The 12,825-nt window shown below is 40.5% G+C and overlaps 1 protein-coding gene across 2 annotated transcripts in view; it reads left to right on the top strand.

Moving 5' to 3' along the window:
• Positions 1-12,825, top strand: part of prkg1b (protein kinase cGMP-dependent 1b) — a 730,867-nt gene that overhangs the window by 651,308 nt on the left and 66,734 nt on the right. For both annotated transcript variants that reach the window (XM_059947430.1, XM_059947429.1), the window contains exon 10: positions 7,122-7,218. In XM_059947430.1, coding sequence (XP_059803413.1) covers positions 7,122-7,218 — 97 coding nt within the window. The remainder of the gene's footprint in view (positions 1-7,121; positions 7,219-12,825) is intronic.

Raw genomic sequence — 12,825 nt, 5'->3', positions numbered from 1 at the left:
CCAAGTCCAGCCCAAGTATTATTGCCATTCACTACTGTGGTACAGTTTTAGCTAGTATGATACCCATACTGTAATTAATGCAGTGACGCAATTCCTGTGAATTAGGGTATGGCGTTCATTGGGGTAAAGTCAGTTCAGCACTGAGGGGAGTGAAGTCTCATGGAATAGAGAGCTGAACACCAGTTTGTCCCTCACTTCGATGTCTTAATCTTTTCAATTTGGCTCAGTGCTTAACTTAGCTAAACATTGGTTCATTTTTGGCTCTCAGGCCCGGAAACTCCAATCCAGTCCAAAGTTTCAACCTTGCCTGAGGTCCTCTCCAGCAATGGCCACAATGGCCATACCTACATTCTTGAGAATCCAGTTAGTTGAATCCTTCAGGATACTACCAAATCACCAGGTCATGCAGATGGTTCAAAAGCACAACTCCCAAAGGGAAACTACAGGCTGCAGATTGCAGTGACCATAGTCTAGAGAAAGTATATTGAGTAGAATAGTTAGTAGTTTTGTTAGTTCAGTAATGGAAGACACTTAAAGGCAAAACAGTCATGTCTTGTGTGTTTCATATAACATTTAATTGCTCATTGCTAAATCTGTGAAGGCCCTTACAATTGGAGAAGAACTGCCAACTGTATGAGAGGTTCTGAGTACGATTTTCAATAGGTCACTGGACCAAATAATTAAAGGAATTCTGCTCAGTGACAACTCTGTTCAAAGATGAATAGATGAAATGTCTGAGAATGTGGAAGACACATTGTGCAACAAGCAGAGTTTGCTCTGCAGTTGGATGAGTCAACTTTGCCATGCAACAAATTCTTGTTTCTTGGTTATGTTTGCTTCATATAAGTTGAAAGCATGGTTCAAGAGTATTATTTGCAAGGGGATCAGAAACTGATCTGAGGAGGAAGTCAATAATTTGGGTTTTTGAGCAATTTTTCAAAGAGAAAAACACTCATCAATATTCGTGCTTGTGCAATAGATGGGGTACTATCAATGACAGGATGTCACCATGGGTTATTACTTTATTGAAAAAGGCTCTAGCTAGCATACTCTAAAAAAAATTTAAGTGATTGGCTACCCAAGTCATTAAATACTGTTATCACATTATCACAGCAGTAAATAAACGCAAGTTCCATGCTCTCAATTCTTGACTATTTCGAGAATTTTATATGGAGAATAATGAACAGTTTGAACGTTTGCTGCTGCACAGATGTCTCTCAAAAGGAATCTGCCTGAGACACTTTTACATGCTTTTGTAACAGTGATAAAACTATTTGAAGACTTGAAAGCTTCATTAAGTAATCCACTCAAGAAAATTAGGAATGACATTGCTTATTTGTCAGAATTATTCACAAAATTCAATTAAATCAATCTTCAATTGCAAGGAAATTATGTGAATTTTATCAAAGTCAGTTCAATCGTCTCCATATTTCTGTCTTAAGTTAATCCTACGTATTTAAATGCAACATTGGTCATTGCAACATTTTCCAATTTTTGAGCCTCTCTGAGTGGAAAGAGAAAGAAAGAATACCAGAAGATGATCTTCCAATATGCTGTTCCCACTGGGGTGAGCTGCATAAAGACGTGTCAAAGAGGCTGCAGCATCTTCTCTCCATCCACATTCTAGATTGGGTAATAAATCAATTCCTGAACACTTGTAATGAGGAATTAACAGGAAGGTTGGAGGAAGAACTGATCAAGGTTAAAAAAACAACATATCAAGACTTGTGGCTGCAGAAAGAAATCCCTGGACGCTATCCTGCACTGTGGTAAAGATCAATGTGTCCTATATTACCTTTCCAACATAATTAGTGGAGCGTGGTTTCACTGCAGCCTTTCATAGCAATGAAGCAGATTGCAAAATACTGAACATGGGGATCTGAAGTTCCTTCTGAGTAACATTCAGCCTGATGTTGAGAAGCTGATATCACTGCACCAAGCCTATCCAGCTCACTGAAAGGCAAAAAAGCAATGTAGTCAATAGTTGGACTACTAATATATGCTGTAATATTGTTGATGAATATTGTTCTTGTTGCAATTAAATAAAGAAATAATTTTATTTGTAGCTTTAAATAGATTTGAATATTTTTGTAATTATTTGTCACTGCTTTGAATTTGCAGTTCCTATTCTCCTTGGCTGTGCATTATTCAAAATTCTTTATAGTTAATTATGTAGAGGCCAGAAAGGGAGAGGTGGGTGCTGAGAATGTAGACAGGGAGCCAAGGGGGCAGACACCCAAAGAAGTCTGGGAAGCACTGGTTTAAGTTAAGTTTGAATATGAATATGGATGAGAGAGCTATGGGGTCTGTGGTCTAGGTGCAGGGTAGATGGGACTAGACAGAAAAACAGGTTAGTACAGACTAGGTGGGCTGAAGTGCCAGTTTCTGAGTTACAACTCTATGAATCCTCAGACAGTTATAAATCTAAGATGTTCAGGTTACAAGGCTACCTTCTTATCCTAGGGTGGAAGCTTCTAAGAGCTGTATCGATCACCTGTCACTCACTTATTTGCGACTGTAGATGACTCAACTTCTAGTGCTGACATTTCTTCTTTTTATTTTTTATTTATTGAGATACAGCACAGAACAGGGCCTTCTGCCCCTTTGAGTCATATTGTCCAACAGCTCCCGATTTAACTCTAGCCTAAATATGGGAGAATTTGCAATGACCAATTAACCATCTTGGGACTATGGGAGGAACCACCTGAAGGAAAACGTGCTCACAGCGAGAACGTACCGACTCCTTTAGAGGCATCAGCGGGAATTGAACCCAGGTCACTAGTACTATAAAGCATTGTGCTAACCTCTACAACGCTGTGCTGTCCCAGCCTGTTCCTCCCCTGGATGCCACAGTGTGACTGTGTGAGCATCACCACTCTGGCAGAGGTCTGCCAACTGCAGATTGTATATAAGTGTCCCATATTGATTGATTGTGAGAATGTGGCAGCTTCATAGCATGGTGAATCGACTGGGCCTCCTACACGGGGAAGGTTCTGTCTTTGCTCGGGTTTTCAAGTATGTATATGCTTTCATGTAGCCAGACCCAGTCCATAACTCCTGCATTGTAGGTTGCCCAGTGTGTACCGTTACTGACATGACTCAGTAAATATGTTTAATTCTATTCCTTTGTTGCTCTGTGCAAATGTAACAATAGGTTGCTCCAAAGTGCTAAAGTTGATAAAGTTAGAGCATAGTCTTTTGAAACTTACTACAAACCATCAGAACTCCTGTGAGGAAAGGTCTTAGCCGGAAGCATCGACTGTCTATTCATTTCCATAGATGCTGCCAGACCTGCTGAGTTCCTGCAGCACTTTGTGTGTGTTGTCCTGTGGAAAGAAGAGCTTTGTCCGGTTTTGTCCAAGGCAGCAGATATGTAGTTTCAGTATTACCGAATTAGGTGCCACCTTCTCAGCTCCACTCCAGTTCCATTCTGCTTCTGCCACAGCTTCAATTTCAAGTCTCAACTAGCTCATGAAATTGCTGTGCCTGGAGTTAAACTAGAAGACTGCAAACACACACTCTCTTAATGAATGGTGACTATTTTTATTCTGGCAGCCCAACTCCCCTGAGGAGGTTTCCAGTCCACTGCCTGATGCACTCAAGCCAAATCTGGACATTGTTGGACTTGTGTCAGGTTTCTGCCCTTCTGATTTGTGCACATTTAACTCTCTTTATTCATAAAGTTTTAAAATTCCTTTATGATTCTGAGGAGCAACTAAGAATAAGGCAAGTTCCAGGAAGGCACTGGAGTTATCAGTCAATGAGGGAGAAGAGAAGCTATTGCAAGTGTTTTTTTGTGTTGTCTATAACTGGGAAGATAGAAATAGATCCCGGAAAATGTGACACCAGCAATCCGAAAGATGTTATATGGAAATGTTAGGCTCAACCATGTTAAGTGCAATGTTGAGATAGGGAAGGATACAAAAAGTGATTTTATTATGTTTAAAGTCACATTTGTGACTTTCATTGTTTAGGCAGCATGACATGGCAGGGATTCAAACTTAGTGTTATCAGTAAGTTAAGTGTAGATTTATGAATTGACAGCATATCAATAACTTTGAAAGGAAGACAAATGTTGAAACTGGGGCAGTTGTTAATTAGAAAGGGGGATGACGATGGTAAGTTTAAAGTGGAATAAACTGGTACAAAGGCAGCAGATAATATGCCACTCAGCAACATGAAGAGCAGCAACAGAAATTGGCAATTTGGTGCAAATAGGATTGGGGAATGGAGGAGGTGGGTTCATCTAGGATATAAGGAGAGTATTAGAGACTGGAAGAAGACACCAATTCAAGGCTAGGGCTGGTGGATGTCTCGAAGAAACTTGGCCCAGTGGGATATGGAGGAGATGAACACAGGTAAATCTTAGTGATGCTTGAGGTGAGTGGTAAGGATGCAAGGGAGAGGTGATGAAGATAGTTTCAAAGGAAAATACAGAAGCTTGTCTAGCAGTTTTGGATGAGGAGGGCAGGAACAGGAGCAATGGGCTTGCACTAACATAGCACTTCTCATAACCTTCAGATCTGCCAAAACATCGACAGCCAAGAATGTATTTTTGTCTTTGTTGCCACTGAACATTGAAAATATGGAATCCATTTTGTGCCCATTAGATATCCATGTACAACAATGAGATAAATGACCAGTTTATCTACCTTCATCATTTTATTCAAGGTGCAAATATTGTTAAGAACACTGGGAAGAAAAACACTGCTCTTTAAATAACATGACAGGATCTTTTGTGTCAAGTAGAGAGTGAGTAAGTTCACATTATTACTGTATGAAGCACATTCCACCCAGATAGTTAAGTTAAGGTTAAAGTCTGTCCCAAGCGTTATACTTAACAGTCTGTCCCAAGCCTTATGCCGGTTTCCGTGGCATGAAGCAACTGAGAGTGCGAGACTCCCCTCCACCCCCAGATAGGACGCCAATCGATCGCGAGGTTAACCCCAAGCATTTTCCCAGTACCCATTTTCAGCTGGGTGGACTGGAGCAGTGTGTGGTTAAGTGCCTTGCTCAAGGACACAACACACTGCCTCAGCTGGGGCTTGAACTCACAACCTTCAGATTGCAAGTCCAACGCCTTAACCACTTGGCCACAAGCCATATCATTCCACCTAGTACTGTCGTGTAATTGTCCAGTGTGTATTAATCTGTCCAGCAATTTATTAAGGTCATTAATTAATATCATTGTAGAAAGGCATGGTCCAGCACAATATTAGAAACTGAGTCCATAAGATATAGGAACAGAATTAGTCCATTTGGCCCATCGGGTCTGCTCCACCATTTCATCATGGCCGATCCATTTTCCTCTCAAACCCAATCTCCTGCCTTCTCCCCATATCCCTTCAGGCCCTGACTAATCAAGAATCTATGAATCTCTGCCTTAAAAAGATCCAGTGACTAGACCTCCACAGCCACCTGTGGCAATGCTTTCCACTCTCTGGCTAAAGAAATTCCTCCTCATCTCCATTCTAAATACACATCCCTCTATTCTGAGGCAGTGCCCTCAGGTCTTAGACCCCTCCACCATAGGCACCATGCTCTCCACATCCACCCTTTCGACCTCATCGAGTCACTAGTCTTCCAAGTCATGAAGTTCCCATCATAGTGATGGTCAAGCTCTCAAAAGATCCAAAATGAGTGTAGGCCATAAAAAATTATCCATAAATATAATATCAAGGTATTGCTTTTTCATCATGATGATGTTTATTTCCAGATAGTTTCGTGCCCGTCTCATAATTGAACTGGACACTTCTTTGTGACCCTAGTGTGATTTCAGGGTCAAGGTTTTCAGGACAACATTACTCTCCATGTAATCCTCTTTTTGAAGCATTGTGGGGGAATTTGTCCTAGAGGCATCTGTTGTTGGGAAGTGCCAGGAGAACATGGACTTTCCAGTGTAACTCCAGGCTGGGATACTGGTATTGTATGAAGATTATTTGGGAATTCTTTACACCCTGAAGATACAGAACATCTAGTCTCCCTTCTATGTGATCAGTTCTGATCTCAACCACCCTTCCAAATCCAATCACCCTTAACATGTGACTTTTCCAACAAATCTCCTCTGTCCCAAATAGTAACTGCTGGCATTCTGTTCCTGATTTTACCCCCATATTGTTATTACCCCATTTTGTACACCTGAATGGGTGTGCTCAAATTTCTGGATGTGTGTTCAGCCAATTGTATTCTGCTTATCATGAAGAATTGCCACATTAAGATAATGGCAGAATATGAATAAAATCAAATCTCTGTGTTCAAATTGGGAGAAGCAAATAAGGCTGTCACGTTGAATTACCTCAGAGTTGGCTAAAAGCCAATTATGAGATCATGTGGTCAACTTTTTTTTTTAGCTGCCAGTTGCCCATCCAGAGTGCATATCATCAAATTTTTCTTCACATACCAGGGCATACCACATGTTGCTAATTTTGGATCTGCATGCAGGCTAGTGGATCTATGAGGGACTCTCACACGCTTCTGTGTATCTTTGGCTGTGTTTCAGAATTGTCTTTTATATACTTCAACAACTGGCCGTGTGATCTTAAATATACATGAGCAAGACTCAAATACTTCATTAAATCGGTAACAACTACGTAAGCCCCAGAGCGAATCCCTTTGTGGGATTTGCTACGAAGTGTTTCCCTATAGAAAACAGGATGTGATTTCTATTTGGAGATTTTTATGGACTTGCTATTTCTGAACCCTCCCATCTGGAGAATCTTTGCCAACTGCACACGAGATTGTTTGGGAGATAACTCAGATAATGAGATACGGAAACCTAAAACACCTTATTATCCTTGCCCTGAAAGATTGCTGATTAAAATCAGTAACAAAAGAAAAAGAAAAGCTTCAGCAGAATGTGCTTAGCTGGAATTATTTCTGGCATCTTCCAATATCATTGTTTCTAACTTGATGCACATGGAGAAGCTACAAAATCTCAACATTCTTATTTTGGATTTTTGGGACCAGAACACATCCAATTTATTCAACAAAGTCTAGGCCTCCTCTGAAGGATTCTTTGCCAGCAGATTGTTCTCAATGTTTTACCATCCTGTGGTAATGCTGCAAAATTGTCATTTTATCACAACTAAGAGCTTTCCATTTTTCCATGTGATAAAATCTAGATATGAAGCTGAGTCTGCCTTCTTCTCAAATCTGAAGCTATGTGATTTCAATATCATCGACACGCTGGGAGTTGGAGGATTTGGAAGAGTTGAACTGGTAAGTACATTTTTCTTTCAAGTGTGTGTCTCTTAGTCTAATCGGTGAAAGATGCTACACTTATGAAACACCTTTTATGACGCCTGATGCCCCTAAACATTCTTTATCTGTAAATCTATAAAGTTGTTCTGAAGTGCAGTCTTGGGGATATAAAGAGTGAAGTATAGTATAACATCATTGCTTGAATTCAGGGCTGTCATTTCTGGGCTTCTAAATGTAATATTATATGAAGTTTCCTCTAAATTAGAGATTATATCAGCACCAAATATATATTTTCTTTAAGTAGAATGTCCATTAATGCTGTTATCTCAAACCTTACCACTTCCCAGAAATGCTCAGACTGTGAACATTTATGGACTTTATTAATGAAGTGACAATGTTATTTTTGCTTTCTGAGTCCCTATTAAAGGGATATCAGTAGGAAACGTACAAATACATTAAGATATTTGTCATGTTAATGCTGACCTGAGGCTTTGAACGGAACCAGAAGACAGGAGTGTACTATGGAAGTATTTACAGTGACGGTCCAGGGACTAAATGAGCTGGGAATGAAGTTACGCTAATCATCAGGAGAATGCCTGTGAAAACAATTGCAGACTTTATCAATATAAGTTAGGGCCTGTAAGTGGAAGGTTTGTATTGCAAAAAATTAAATGCAGAAATATAAGTTATTCATCAACTCTGTTATAAGTGGACATGGAGAGGATGCTTCTAATAATGGGAGAGTCCTGGACCAGGGGGCACAGCCTCAGAATACAAGGATATCCATTTAGAATCAGAGATGAGGGGGAATTTGTTTAGCCGGTGAACGGTGAATGTGCGGAATTCATTGCCACAGATAGCTGTGGAAGCCAAGTCATTGAGTATACTTAAAGCAGAGGTTGATAGGTTTTAGATTTCTGAGGGCATCAAAGGTTATGAGGAGAAGGTCAGGAGAATTAGTTGAGAGAAGAATAATACAGCCATGATCGAATGATGGGGCAGACTCAATGGGCCAAATGGTTTAATTCTGGTCAAATGTCTTATGGGCTTATGGACATTTGGGAATGAAATGCAGAAACTGCAGGAGCGGCCGTTCCAGGTAGGTTGTGAGCCAAGCAAGACTTCCAACATCCAGTACAGTGTGAGATGTCAGCTTGGTACAATGTGTGTGAAGACAGAGTCACAGAGCTGATCAGAGACATGGTAATAACTTATATGTTATCTCCTGGGACTGGACCTGCATCCACAGAGTAACATCCGCTCTTAATGAGGCAATGTGAAGGTCAGCCAGAGGGCAGTTTTCTGTATAAGGAAGTAGCAGATGCTCTAATCATCTTTCCACTTATAGTGTGGCACGGGCAATGGAGGTCCAGTTTTCCGAAATGCCCAGCATTCCCAAAGGATCCACTGCATTGATCTTACCATTCACATACAATATCTACAAAAATATTCCTTCCTTTTTATTCCATTATAGATGCAGATCATAATGACACAATGCATCATGTTACTTGTAGTTTTGAAACTGTACTAACCACATGCATATTTTCCATTTATACCTACCTTTATGAAGAGTGAAAATATCATGTTTAGAATGTACGTTCTCCAAATTGAACACTTTAAAGTGATTGCAATGAAAAACAGATGAGTGTTTAGCTTTGTCCAAAGCCAGATTGACTAGCTCTGCAGATCTATATCTCCTAAAATTACACTGTATTTCCATATACTCTCTATAGATAAGGCATGCCTGATCTGTTGAGAAACGGGTAATACAGGAAACACGCAATGTAACAGCCCTGCCAACTTGCAACTGGAAATAACTGGAAGTATTCTTCATGTTCAGTTGCTTGATGAGCTCTGGTATGGAGAATCAGTGGTCAGACTTGGAAATTGTGACTGTGTTTATGATCTAATATTACTTTGTCCTACACTTGGTTTCTGGCTGTTTGATTTGAATAAAATACCTGAAGGAAGAATCGGCTGCAGCACAGAAAGGCAGCTATTTGAGGGTGCACCATCCAATTAACTTGGCAGGCGGTAGAGGGTTGACAGCTTGGAGACTCCCAAGAGCACTGAGAATGGGACAAAATGATATAGAATCTCACAAGACTGAAAATAAGTGGCATTATGAAATTAACTAAAAAGCCCCAAGTCTAATCAACGGCTTAACCTTTATACCATACAAGTTGCCATAAGTGTGGATGGCATGTAGCACAGTGGTTAGTGTTATACTACTCCAGTGCCAGCTATCACTGATTGGGGTTCAATTCTACAATTCCCATGGCTGCCTGTAAAAAGATTTTACATTTTCTCCCGTGCCGTGTGAATTTCCTCCAGTGCTCCAGTTTACACAGCTTAAGGAAAATGTCTCTTGACTTGAACTCCACTGAGTGCATTATATAGCCCAACATTCTATTAGCCTTCTGAATAGTTTCTGTGCATTGTCTAGATATTGATAGTGATGAGTCTACCAGGATGCTCACATCCTTCTCATACAGTGAACTTTCTAACTAATATTTCTGCTTCCTATATATGAAACTCTCCATTTACAAATTTCATCTGCCATTTAACTGCTCACATCTGGATTTTCTTTAGATCTAACTGCATTGATTCTGCTGCCTGAATGTTATCAGCCCACTCCCCTAATTTTGTGTCATCAGCAAACTCTACTAGCTTATTTGTTACGTGCTTATCCAAATCACTAATGTAAATTAAAACAGCAACAGCCCCAAAACCAATCCCTGCGGAACCCCACCTTTAACATCTTCTAGGTGTGAACCTGATCCAATGAAGTCAACCACATCAGAAAAGATCGTTTCCACTCTGAGGACTATCTTCTCCAGAAATCGCTTAACCAAACAAATTGTGAGTGACAATGGACCACAATACATGTCAGAAAAGTTCAGACTATTCAGTGAAAAAAAATGGCATCAAACAATTCAAGTCAGCTCCTCATGACCCAGCAAAAAAAAAATGGGTTAGCTAAAAGGTTTATCCAAACCTTCAAGAAGCCCTTTAAAATTATGGACTAGGAGGATAGTTCTCTGCAGCACAAGGTAGGGAGTTTCCTTTTTGCATATTGGAACTCTGTTCATGTGATGACAAATCAAACAGTTGCAATGCTGTTCATGAGCAGCAATCTGAGATCTGGCATAGGCCTCCTGAAACCAGATCTACAGAGGGAAGTGCAGAATAAGCAGTTCAACCAGTTGCCAAATGAATCAGCAAGGAACTCCTGCAAACGTTTCCATTTGCTTCTATTTAATATAAGACCATAAGATATAGGAGCAGAATTAGGCCATTTGGCCCATCAAGTCTACACCATCTCATTATGGGAGATCCAGTTTCCCTCTTGGCCCCAATCTCCTGCCTTTTCCCCAATCCCTTCATGCCCTGACTAATCAAGAATCTATCAACCTCTGCCTTAAATATAACCAATGAACTGGTCTCCACAACCGCCTGTGGCAATGAATCCCATGGATTTACAACTTTCTGGCTAAAGAAATTTCTCCCCATCTCCATTCTAAAAGGATGCCACTGTATTCTGAGGCTGTGTCCTCTCGTCTTGCTGTTTCACAAATTCATGTGATTCCTAAACTGATGTTTTATGCTTGTCCTTTCAGGGCAAGTAGGACATAGATTGATCACTCAGAGACACATGAATTTAGAGTATATTGACTTTATATTGTGCATTGCTGGTATACGTTCTGAAGCCTGTCACAACTAATGAGATGACATCTCCGCTGGTGGCAAACTTGGCCCACTCTGCCACACCAGCCATATGGTTCTCATTATTTATATTGAACATGGAGGGAGAGTCTGATTACAACTGCCAAGATACTGTGGACTCACCTGGATTTCTTAGTTCCTCTTCTCTAACTTCACCTGCATGTTAATGAAATGAAGGATGACCTATTCTTAAGGATTGATGAAGGGTGTCGGCCTGAAATGTTGACTGTTTATTTCGCTCCATGGATGCTGCTTGACCTGCAGTTTTCCTCCATCATCCCGTTCATGACATGGGATAGTGATGGAGAGAGTACATGCGCCACTACTAAGTTTGGAGTAATGGCTCACCCAGTCTGAGCAGGGCCATGTAAGTTGGTTATCCCATTATGAGACACAGAATTGACTTGTTGGTCCTGGCAAAACATTCCACACTGTGGTGAGTTACACAGCAAGGCCACGTTGTCCCTTCTTTTTCCTGCTTCAACTTGCAGTTGCACCTTCTCCTTCCCCCCAACCCCACACCCTAAGTTCTCCTAAAAATACATGGATCCAATTAAATAGGCCTTCGCTAACCTGAGGCAGGTAGCGAGTTTCAATGAGGCCTCAGAGTGACTGAGCAATGTATAGCCTGGGCCCTACCCTTCGGAAGCCCCTGATAGCCTTTAACTAGGGCAAGGCCACTGGCAAAGTTTGTGAGGCTTTGAAAAGCAACTTCAAATATCTCTGAAATCCTAAGATATCTAAAATCCTATCAATAAACATAAGAGATTCTGCAGATTCTGGAAATCCAAAGGACAAACGTAACTACTGGAGCAGCTCAGACAATGATAATGGAGAAGAATAAACAGTCGACTTTTCAAGGCTGAGGTTATCAATCTTTTCAAATAGGTTAAACTTAAATTATTAAAAATAATTTAATTAAAATATCTTAAGTAAAAATAAATAACTGAACTTTCCTTTGTTACACAATGTCCAATAAAGGAATTCCTATTCAAATGAATCGGTTTTCCAGACCAATGCCAGATCCAACTGGCATGGGACCACAGATGCAGATTCTATAGCATCTGCTTATCCCAGACTACAGCTGATCAGTGTGTCTGGCCTACTTGCTTCAGATTGCTTGAGCACCAGCTGGCCATAGGAATTTCGATTCCCCATCCATGCCCAGGTTGTTGTATCGCGTCTACAAACAGATCTGCAATTTCAAACGTTCTTTCAATTCACAAAGACAGTGCAGCAGGTAGCAACAGTAACTTCTGTGGAATTAATGCAAGTTATTCCCAAATTACAGAAGGTTTCCAGATAATGTGTAGAGGGGGGTGTCAGAGGAAAGTGTTTACACAGAGAGTGTTAAATGCATGGAACACCCTACCATAGTGGTGGTAGAAGCAGATACTTAAGGGATGTTGAAGCATCTCTTGGATTAGGTAAATGGAGGGCATTTTATCACATAAAATAATAAAAAATGCGATGTGGCATTTCAGAAAAGTGGAAAATATCAATATAAATGAGGGTTTTGGGGGGATACCATTAATGCAGCAGGAGGTACCGGACCCTAGTAATTAAGTGAGACTGGATGGGAGGAGGAGTAATCGAGTTAACTGTGGGAGCCAATGGGTTTATAGTAAATGTCAAAAGATAGTTTGTTCCTTGAAGTGGAGGCAGAAAGTTACAGAAAATGGAAAAAGGCATTCAAAATGGCCCAAGTGAATTTGGGAGTTAGCAGCAAAGGTGACCATCAAGTACCTAGTCTACTCTTAAATGCTTTTACAAAGGTTTGGAAATTACAAGTGAGAGTGCTAACCCTGAAACTGCCGATCATAACCCAACATCTTGCGTGAAGAGATGAAGACAGTCATGGACTCTGATGAAAACAGAGGCACGAGAAACCATACAGAG

This window comes from Hypanus sabinus, chromosome 22, assembly GCF_030144855.1.
Source record: "Hypanus sabinus isolate sHypSab1 chromosome 22, sHypSab1.hap1, whole genome shotgun sequence".
NCBI classification, from domain to species: domain Eukaryota; kingdom Metazoa; phylum Chordata; class Chondrichthyes; order Myliobatiformes; family Dasyatidae; genus Hypanus; species Hypanus sabinus.
Note: the sequence above shows the minus strand (reverse complement) of the source record. Positions and strands in the feature narration are given on the sequence as shown.